The sequence below is a fragment of the Brachyistius frenatus genome, unplaced genomic scaffold (assembly GCF_029030835.1).
Source record: "Brachyistius frenatus isolate BFR_SWC_R1_liver_20210118 unplaced genomic scaffold, ASM2903083v1 Contig_18, whole genome shotgun sequence".
Classification (NCBI taxonomy): domain Eukaryota; kingdom Metazoa; phylum Chordata; class Actinopteri; family Embiotocidae; genus Brachyistius; species Brachyistius frenatus.
The window spans coordinates 96,339-107,092 of NW_027210617.1; the positions used below are offsets into that span (position 1 = coordinate 96,339).

Here is a 10,754-nt window from a genome sequence, read left to right on the forward strand (position 1 = left end):
GATAGTTTCACAGGATCGTGATGATGCTGTCACATCACTTACTACAGAACAACATGCATGACTACAATTATTTGCTTTGCAGATTTTAACATTTATAATTTGGAAAAACACACAATTGATTAATGTATAATTAATTCAGGACCCTCACGGTTGATTTTAAAGGCATGTTTCTATACCTACGATGAGTACAAAAAATATATTTGCAGAACTCTGAAGAGCCAAGTGAAAAACAGCATTCAATAATACAAGGACACAGCAAACATAGCAACCTGCGAGCACACACGAAATAGCTCCTAAGAAAATCAATATGTCGTTTTACATCTTTCACATTCAGATTGCATTATTGTTAGTTATAATCATTTCTTTTTGATCAGAATTTCCTGGTTTTGTCTGGGAACAAATCTCGGGGGTCTGACCCCAAGGTTGGAAAACTTGGATGTGAAGGATGAAAGAGAGAGGCTCAGAAGTGCTTCATGAAGAACCTCTTTGTGCAATATCAAAACCAACCAAACTGTCACCGTTGGCAGTTGTTTGGACGCTGGTGTGGTGGGAACTTGTTTGCCTTTTCTATTTGTTTGTTGTGATGGTCTCTGAGGGGGGGGAAGCCTCCCACTCAATTGGCCTTGGGTTCCAGAGTAGCTTGAGGACAGGTCATACAAAGGCGCAGTGTGATGGGGTCATCACTGTCACCGCCCAGAGTTAGAGGATATGCCAACTCTGTAACTGACAGCTGCGTATGGTTGCCATGTCCTGCTCTCCTCAAGTCACCATGCCCTGAAACCATCCACCTAAAACCATCAACAACATGTTTACGGAGCAAAACTGGGAGGATAGGCTGCAAGGATAAAAAAAAAAAAAAAAAAAGACTACTTCTAAAGGTTGGAGACTATAAAAGAAACAATCCTCCAGAATCACAGGACCACCTTTGCTAGAGTTCTTGTTTTTGAGTGCGTGTGAGAGGCTGGGCTGGTGAGAAACATCTTGGATTTACATAGCAGTCTGCGACTTCAAACGAGGTGGCTGACATTTGAATGGGCTGGTGGTGGGAGCCTCTGGTGGGGTTTTTGTTGCCATGCAGGGTGAGCCAAGGAAAGTGGGCACACACACTACTGAGATTTGTGTGTAGACAGCTTGTCCTTTTTACTGGGCCCACAGGTTACCATAGGAGCCCGGCGCAAACCGAGTGTGTAAGAGACAAAGAGAGAGAACAATAGGGAGAGCGCATGGGAAATGAAAGCATAAGGGGGCTAACGCTCTCTGGAGTTAGATGGGTAATGAGTCACTAGGTATATGCTGCTAAAAGAGAGGACAGGACAACTCTGATGAGTAAGACACTAATAATAGGGGAGAGAAGATTAAGTCCATGAGATCTGGATGCCTTTTTGTAACATCATTGCAGGCTGTCTGACTCTGTTCATTGGCTACAATAGCTTTGATGGATGAGTGACATATGTGAGCCAAGTCGAATATGCTGTCCTCTGGCATCAAGGCCTCATGTGAATGCACACGTTTCCCTTTTAAGCAACTATGTCCACCCTCTGTATGAAAGATGAATCAAACTACGAAATTTGTTTTTACTCAAACCAGCTCTGCGCTGTCATCTTACAGCTGCAACATTATGAATGAATGCACTTCGAAATAAAATGTTTAATCCGCTGTCTCCTCCTTTGATCTGAATCGGAGGTTCTCCGTTTGCCAGCACGTCTAAATTAAGATCCGAGCATGTCTTTGCATCACTGCTCTCAACCGCAGGTTATCCTACTTCCAGAGATACTGTATGTGTCCCACCGGCAACAGCTGTGGAAGATGGCATTATTTTTTTCAGTCTGTCCATCTTATTTTCATGAATGTAGTATCTCAGAAACGCCTTGATGGTATTTCTTCAAATTTGGTCAAAAAAAAAGTTCCCTTAGCCCCAAGGATGAACTTAGATGTTGATGGTTGAAGGTCAAAGGTCAAGGTCACTGGGACCTTGTGTCCTTCCCGTCCAAACATCCCATTCTCATGAACTTAACATCTCAGGAATGACTTGAGGGAACGTCTTCAAACGAGGCACAAATCTTCACTTGAACTCAAGGATGAGCTGATAAGATTTTGGTGGTCAAAGGTCAAAGGTCACTGTGACCTCACAAAAAACATTTATGGCCATAACTCAACAATGAATGTACTGATTCTGACAAAAATTTCACAAAAATGTCTTTAGGGATACATCAATTGACAGTTATAGCCAAAAGGTCAAAGGTCAAAGGTCAACTTCACTGTGACATCGAGTTTATGCAAAAACGCTTTTCTGGCCCTTATAACTCAGGAACAAAGGGGAAGATTAAGGTCATATTTCACATTTGGTCAGATACGAAATGGGTGACACTAATCTTGGGTCTCCACCTTCAAACCATATAGACCTATAGATCTTCTGTGCTGTTAAATTGAAGATGTGTGGAGCATCCATGTTTTCAAATTTGTAGCCTCTCTCTTCTTCAGTATTTGAAGCCTTGTCTACATTCATGGCTACGCGTTCTGTCACAATCAGCTTTATTGGACAAATTCCTTCAAAGTCTTCACTACATATGAGTCTGGACAGACATGGATATCAACTGCAACTCCACTGGTTCGTGGGGGCAAACAATCACAAGGCAGTAACTCTAGTTATTCCTGGGCTGTTCCAGTTATTCCATCCTTCAAATGAAATAATCAGAGAAGGAAAAATCCTTTTATTTTTTTTTATTTTTTATTTTTTTTATCAATCTGCTCACAACTTACATCTGAACTGGAGCCATGAAGGTTCAGATGTGGTACACGTTACCTCATTTTAAATCACCAGCCAACCACTATACTCTACATAATCTGTTATATTACTGCATGAGCCAATAGAAATGATCCTGTGCATTTGTTGCCCTTGGCAAAAAAAGGCCTTCATTTAGTGATTAGTTGATCTCAGCGTGTCACATTGATACAGAACAATGATTAAAAAAAGATCCTAAAATATGCCTGGACAGCTGTGGTTAAACATCTGACCACGTCCAACTATAACAGCGTCAACCTCAAGAGGAATAAATGTTAGTTCGGCACACAGGGAACCAAAGGGAAAACCCTTTGCTCCTGACAAGGAACACCTGTCTGAGTGAGTGTATACTCTGGAATGAGTGTAAGCCTCTGGGACAGAGGGAGGAGAGCATGTGAGTGAGTGACTGAGTGCATGTGTGTCTGTCTGTGTACAAAATCTGTGCAAATATAGTCGGGGTCAAAAATGAGCCTAAAGTAAACTTAAATTAGAGATCAAACTTTCCATTGTAATGCGCACTTGGGTCAGGACTCAGACTGCACGCGCACACACACACACACACTGATCCACTTCCGCCCGCACAAATCCAACACTTCTCTCTCCCCTCCCACAGCTTTCCCTTTCCCTGCCTGGCTGCTCCGCCGGCTGGCTGACGAGCTGTGCTGCCTGGCTCGGTGGCGGTTGCCCTGTCTATCAGTCTATTTCCAGGCTCAGGGCCCAGCGCCGAGGCAGGCAGGCAGTCAGTCAGGCGGTGTGGTGGAGGGCAGAGGGGTTGATGCGTGTGTCAGAGAGGCGCTCTCCCACATTCCCTCGGCGGCTGGCAGCAAGCCGGGCCTGCGGAGGGGGGTTCGCCTCTTTCTCACGACCTCTCAGGTTCCTGCGCTCATCTGGGAGCTATTCATTTCCTGCCAGAAAACAGCCTTCCCCTGCAACTGCAGGAGGGTGGGAGGGGAGGGGGTGAGGGGGGCCAACGGGATGGGGGGGGGGTGGGGGGGAGGAAGAAGGGGAGGGAGAGGAGTTTGGCTTCAAAATGAGTCCAGGGCTTGGTACAGCAAGCCCTGGGCTTAAATCATAAAGCTCTCGCTTGTCTGGGCTGCAATCAAAGACAGCCCCAGTGATGGGCCAGGAGAGAGAGGGAGAGAGAGAAAGAAGGACTATGAGGGAGAGAGAGAGGGAGAGTGGACCATATGGTAGCACTTAGGGAGCCAAGGAGGAAGCAGAGGGGCTTTTTTTTCCCCCCTCTTTTCGCTCCCTGCATGCACGCGGAGTGTGGGAAAAGTTAATGGACACGCATGGCAGCTAACCCCCCGGTCGTGTTGTGACATGTGTGCGGTCACTCCAGCAGCTCGGCCACTGCACTGGGTAATTGGAGAGGCTCGTAAAGCTGTTCTCCAGAGAGGAAGAGACCGCTGAAGATGTCGGTGGGTGGGGCAGGAAAGGAGGAAAAGGGGGAACGGCGGTGAGGCAGGGTGGGAGGGCTCAGCAGCTGGGTGTTGTCCGGGTCACACCACGTGCCTCCCAGACGTCCAGTGTCCAGCTGTGGCCCCAGGGCTCAGGGCAGGAAGCTTGACATTGGTGCGAGCGCAGCTGGAATGCTGTGGGAACGTTTTGAGTGTGTGTGTGTGTGTGTGTGTCTGTGTGTGTGTCTGTGTGTGTCGTGTGTGTGTGTGTGTGTGTGTGTGTGTGTGTGTGTGTGTGTGTGTGTGTGTGTCTGTGAGTGTAAGTGCTCGTGTTGAAAAGCTCTGACTCACAGGAGGCCATCTCTTACCCGGTGTGGCAAGCTTTTCCTTAAACACCTCCCTATTTAACTCCCCACAACCTCACCTATCGTGCCCTTTGGCCAGGCATGTCCTCACCCAGCAGCCTCCATAATCACACACACAAAACGGATGCACGCACAGGCACGAGCACACACATGGCTTCGATCAAACATGGATGCATGGCCCCCTGTAAAAAGGTGTGATGGAAATTCAAAATGATGGCACTTATCCACACTTTGTGCCTCTTAGCACACTGATAATTGCGAACACCTGCACCCCCCTCCCCGCACACACCTCCTTCAAAGAAAGGCCACACTCAGATAGCTGGAGGGGGCATACACACCTGGGCAGAGCAGAGCGCTACCACATGGCTCGGTGGCGATGTGTTTAACATGTCCTTTTGCTGTCAACCCCCCCTGGCATCAAGGAACTCCCTCAGCTCTGATTAAAGACACAGCCCTCGGGCTCCTCTCTGCTCCACACTGTCAGGAGATTAATGCTGTTGCTGATGTGAAAGCTGCCTAAACAGCGGAAATCCTCATAATGAGGATTTTTCTTTTAGGGACTTGATCACGTCAAATTGTGGTTGTTGGGTAATCTCCTCTTTAGACAGGTTTGAGGTGAAAGAGCAACTGCTTCTTTGCCTTTATAAGTGACCGTTCAGCTTCGTATCACAATAAAACGTGCTCAAAATATTCAAACAAAAAATTCATTTTAGATAACAACGACATCGGTTTTGATCAAGCCCTGCAGTGATGTTCTTCCAAGTCAATTTGCTCACAAACGCAACCTCAACACAAAACACAAACCTCCAATGTCTTCACTTGTGAAACAATAATTAGGCCATTTCCGTTTCCTTAACTATCTCTTGCATTAGACAAAGGCTAAGCACAGTTTCACGATGAGACAACAACACATCAGCAGCCATTCGTGCTCCAACTCCATTGATCTGCCGCCATCAATCAGATTGCAATATACTTCTCCGCTGCTAGATGGCGTAAGTGACCTCTGTAAAGCTCCAGTTTCCGCAGGGAAAGGCCAAACAGCTGGGCTTTCAGTGAGCACCAACAGATAATCTTGTTGCCGTGTCTTGATAAATTACAGCACCGCTGTCTGCTGCCTTCCTCACTTATTTCGATAATAAAAATTACAATTAGGCCACAGTTTACTAACAGTCTGGTCCCGCGCCACTTACAGTGAGGGAACATGTTCTGTTTTGCTCAGACTCGGCACCCCCCCCCCCCCATATACATTTTGCCTCTTATTATAAAACACTTGAGTTTTGCACACATTGAACCAGAAACAACGAGGGTCAGAGGACGGTGGACCCGTCCCAACAAAACGTATTTTCTTTTATGTTCGAGCAAAGTATTATTACTGATAATGGCGAAATGAGTTTAGGTTTTAAAAACAGTCCATATCAATTTCAGAAGTTATAAGCCAATTGTTGATTTCATGTGTAGACATCCCACTCAATAGAAAGTCATTTTGAAAAACTGAGTGGAAGTTTCTGATGGCCACAACTCGTTGTTGCTTTCACACACATAACGGCGACTCGTCTGAGCACCAAATAAACTATATTGACACGCCGAAAAGTGGAATACGTTCAATCCATCAATGAGTAGATCACGTTGTTTCCCCAACAAATAAGGCAGGGACATGTTTTTAATATCTTTACAAATTTATTTGTCTTCCAAAACGAAGAACATCATAAGAGCATTGAACATATCTTTGGCATCACACAGTAAAAAAAAGACAACTCAAATATATATAAAAAAAATGCAGTGAACGGACTTCCACAATACAAATCCCATTTCAATATGAACTTTACTCCCTTGTTAGCTGTACAAATATAGTGCATACTCTTTCCATTATACAAGAAAAAAACCGAAATAAAAAAACAACTTTCTACCATTGAACAAAGAGAGAACTAGTAAGCGTCATTTTAAAGTCTCTGTGGTACATCTCCACTATTCACCAAGGTCGCCACACTGAATCCGTGTTGCCTGACGGGGCTCCGGGGGAAACCGCAGCCGGGACAGGCACCGGCGTGCTGACGTTGTTGGCGTACACGGGAATAACGGGGCCGTTAGGCGCAAACGCCGCGTTGGGTATGAGGAAAGCAAACTGTCCGTCTGTGGCAGGCACAATCTGGAAACCGCCGTACACTTTGGTGGCGTCTGAAGGTAAACTGGCGGGCGAGGAGCCTCCTTTACAAGACACCGGGTTCATGGGCAAGACCTGCGGAGACGAGCTGGGGATCTGCACCATGGACTGGCCGAAGGAGGGATGTGTTGGCCCGGCGTTGGAGGGGTGTTGGTGCTGATGCTGGCTGGGATAGTTCATGGCGTTGATCTGGGTCATGCAGTTGGCCAAGTGGCCGAGGAGCCGCGTCCTGACCTCGGTGTTGACACCCTCGCAGGTGGAGAGGAAGCGGGTGACTTCATTCATGCATTCACTGAATCCGGCGCGATATTTTCCCAAGACAGTGGGGTCGGTGTTCAGAGCAGCTGCAGAGAACACGGAAAGGGATCTCTAAGTCAGGTGCACTTTAAAAAATTTTTTTTTTTTTTTTTTTATTATTCTGTTAAATGTGTGAAAGTCTGTACAAAATTTAAGAAGGACGATCTTGAAGCGCGTTTGTTAAACCAGCCCAGATCATGATCTAAACGCACAGCTAAAGACAGATTAGTCCAAGAAATGGAATTTTACCGGTCATCTGAGCCCTCTGAAGGTTCCGGAGATGCTTCACCGTCATCTCCAGGATGTCCGCCTTCTCCAGTTTGGAGTGTCTGGAGCTCTGAGGGAGCGGAAAACACACACATGGTTAGGATTACGCGCTCACCTCCTTACCGTTTCCCAGCGGTAGTTTGGAAATCTATTAATAGCAGGGACGACGACCGAGTACTTACATCTTTTTTGAGAGCATCCAGGATGAGAGTTTTCAGCTGTCCCAAGCTCTCGTTGATTCTGGCTCTTCTCCTCTTTTCCATTATTGGCTTCGAGGACTAAAAGTAAAAACGAAATTGACACAAACTGTTAAAAAAAAATCCTGTCTTGTCTCTCGTGTGTACAAGCTGAAATCCTTGCTTTGTGCAAAATTGTGTCCAAAAATGAATATGAAGCTTTAGATGGCAGTGACAGATACATGTCTCCTAATATAAGCTCAATACCAACCTTTCTATGTTCCGAGGCTGTCTTGGGTTTATCGGGGGTTGTGTTCATGCTTGCCGGGGTTGCAGCAACCGGAGAGGAGGAGGTTTTTTCCATCATATCGGCAGGCATCTTCTTTTATTAGAAATATCCCACAAAACCACAGCAAATTACGGTCCACTTATGCAGGGGAAAATTGGGGGGGGGTGTGTGTGTGAATATTTTCAGCTTGAGATATTCACAAGTCCCTTCTGCGTCAAAAGAAAAGAAATCCTGAGATGTGTATCAAGTTAAAATCCGTCAGAGCGATGCGCAGCGGCAGCGGCTACCAGGAGCGGATGCAGTCTCTCTGTTGGGCTCTCCGCGTGTGGCTTGTATTTATATCTCGCACTGCACGCGAACGGCTCGTGTGAAACTTCCCAAACTTTCTTTCCCACAGTAACTTTCCACCAATCAGGGCGAGGGACACGCGGCCCGAGGGAGGACGGCTCGTGGTCGGCGCCCTCCCATTGGTTGTTTGGCCACTGGAGCTGGCGGCCAATGGCGCACGGCCCGGGTTCAGGGCACAGCCGGGGAAACTGCCTTCAGTCTTCAATCATCGTAGCGTTTACATATTAACAGTGGAGCCACTGCCTGGGCACCGCCACCAGGAGCGGGAAGAAGGACTTCTTAACCACCAGACAGGCTCTATCAGCAGACGGTTCAATCAAATAATAACTACAATATATGCAAATGATTAGAAATACTACAACAGCGATAACAACAACTTTCTTCCCCACAATCTTGACTTCCAACTCTTGCGGGCTGTGGTACAGAATTTAAGTGTCCTGAATGTAATGGCAACTGCTTAAAAAAAAAAATATATATATATATATATATCGTTTTAAAGGAAGTGGTAGCCAATAATGACAAACAGGGTTTCAGTCATGTGCATTGGAGGAACAGGAGGGAGCAGTTTTGTCTTATCTTTACACCAAAGTTTGGTCGTGTTATAAATCAATAAAAGAAATTTAGGATGACAACTCATGACAACTAAAAGACACCACATGAGAATCCTTCCACATACACAGCACAATCATCATATTCCCAGAGTATCGTTAATTTGGCTGACCCTGAGGGAGGATGTGTGTGTGTGTGTGTGTGTGTGTGTGGGGGGGGGGTTAAATGCGCACACTCCATTTCCACGTTACTGTAGTTTTCTGACTCTGTGGTACAAATTTTGGCACTTAATCATCTGTCGGTGTTGTGAATGTGGAGCACGTGCCAGGATGTTTTATGAGCGCGGTGGTTGGAGGTTTGGCCGTCGGGCTGCCGGGGGGCCGCCGGGCCAGGGAGGAGGGTGAATGGGGTGAGGGGAGGGTATGTGGCGGCGGCGGCGGTGGTTTACATTAGAGGGGAAGGTAAATAGCAGCTGCTGTTTTAAAAGCCTGGGAAAACCACGCCTACAGAGAGAGCTGGATCGGGCTCCCTTATCGGAATGTGAGCCAGAGCAGAGATATTTCTGAGCCCGGAGAGCTCATACGATCACACCGATGCCTCCTCCTCCTCCTCCTCCTCCTTCCCGCTTATGGCCGCCCCACAGCGTTCAAGGCTTTTTTAGATTTCAGGTCATAATTTCATTTGCTTATCTTTATTGCAGTTAGAGAGATGTAAGAAAAGACGGGCATAACAAGAAAGAAACAGCACCCGCAATTATGTCTTAAAAGTCCAATGAAGGGCAGAAGAGCGACATTTTTCAGATTGTGCAACTCCGGACACAAACAAGGAAGTTTGACAGACCTGAGCGCTCTGTAATATAGTCTGCCTTTCACCAAGTTTGAGTGTCTTAAAGTTTGAGGAGTCCTTGAGGTGACTATCACACATCCTTGTGTTCTCTTACTTCAGAAAAAATAAAACAATGACTTCACGACCAACAAAAGAGCGCTGCTGTCTGATTCCCGAATTATTCAATAATACGAATACTTAATAATATCATTGTTTATGAGAAACAGAAAAAGTTAGCAATTTTTTTGTTGTAAATATTCCCTCAATATTCTGGCTTTCCCCCCCCCCCCTCTCCCCCCAAATTAAACATGAACCACGCGCAATGTTTGAGGCGTTAATTAACGCGCCAACGTGATGAGTGAAAAATATTTCATAAAATGACTATTTTGTTTAAATTAGGATACGGTATTAAGCAACACTTCTGTATTATTATTTATTTTTGGAGTATGGTGGAGCTCCGTGCGTGCCTCTCCGCTGTGCTCACACACCTCCAGCTGCTGTAGAGACCGCGACACGTGGCGCGCAGGCGAACAGGGGAAGGCGCTCCTCTCGCCGGCTTGCCGCCTGGATCCGCGGGGCGTCGCCAGCAGCCGGCCGCAAGATTTTGAATTTGATAGGCAACGCGGAGCAGCACGGGACTCCAGCTCCTCATCGGAACACGAGAGACGCGCAAAGATGATTTTAGGTTCTCTCCAAGCCTGTACTTGAGCATTCAGCGGTAAATTATAATGTCTGCAAACCTACATGAGATCACGGCCAGCTGGTACAGCGGAAACAGACGAATCGTGTTCTCAGAAATGCTTTTATAATAGCTTTGTATACGACTCTAAACGTTTTATTTTAGTGGGGCGACACCAAATAAATATTGTTGATTTCAGTTCCAGATTTCGGTTTAAAAAGAAATCTGGTTAAAAATAGGTTTACACTCCACCAGCTATAAAGTCAGAGTGAGTAAGTGGCATGTGGAGACATCAGTGAAACCACACACGCGTCTTGAGTGTAACTGCAAACTTCGCTCTTGGCAGGAGGAAGGCTGGTCTGTACATGCGCCTCCACCAGCTATAATCCTAAATATCCTCCATGCGCAACAAAGCTGCCTCTGTCAAACACATCATTAACATGTTCCATTGTTGTCGACTGCACACCTGAGTACTTTTTTTTTTCTCGCACAATGTCACTGACAGAGTTCCAAAACAAATGTATTGATGGTCGGCGGGCAGAGTGGAGGTTTTGAAACGCGCTCCGCCTCGATGACTTTCTCACGCTCATGTTGCAAGAGCTCTCGGGCGCTGAAC

General features: G+C 46.3%; 1 protein-coding gene across 1 annotated transcript; it reads right to left on the reverse strand.

Annotated features, from left to right (window-relative positions):
• Nucleotides 1-6,173: 6,173 nt before the first annotated feature.
• On the reverse strand, nucleotides 6,174-8,060 carry her6 (hairy-related 6). The gene is made up of 4 exons (XM_069694651.1): nucleotides 7,720-8,060; nucleotides 7,455-7,550; nucleotides 7,255-7,342; nucleotides 6,174-7,052 (listed from the first exon to the last, which is right to left on the reverse strand). The coding sequence occupies exons 1-4, from the start codon at nucleotides 7,825-7,827 to the stop codon at nucleotides 6,517-6,519; spliced, it is 828 nt and encodes a 275-aa protein (XP_069550752.1). The 5' UTR covers nucleotides 7,828-8,060; the 3' UTR covers nucleotides 6,174-6,516.
• Nucleotides 8,061-10,754: the final 2,694 nt, after the last annotated feature.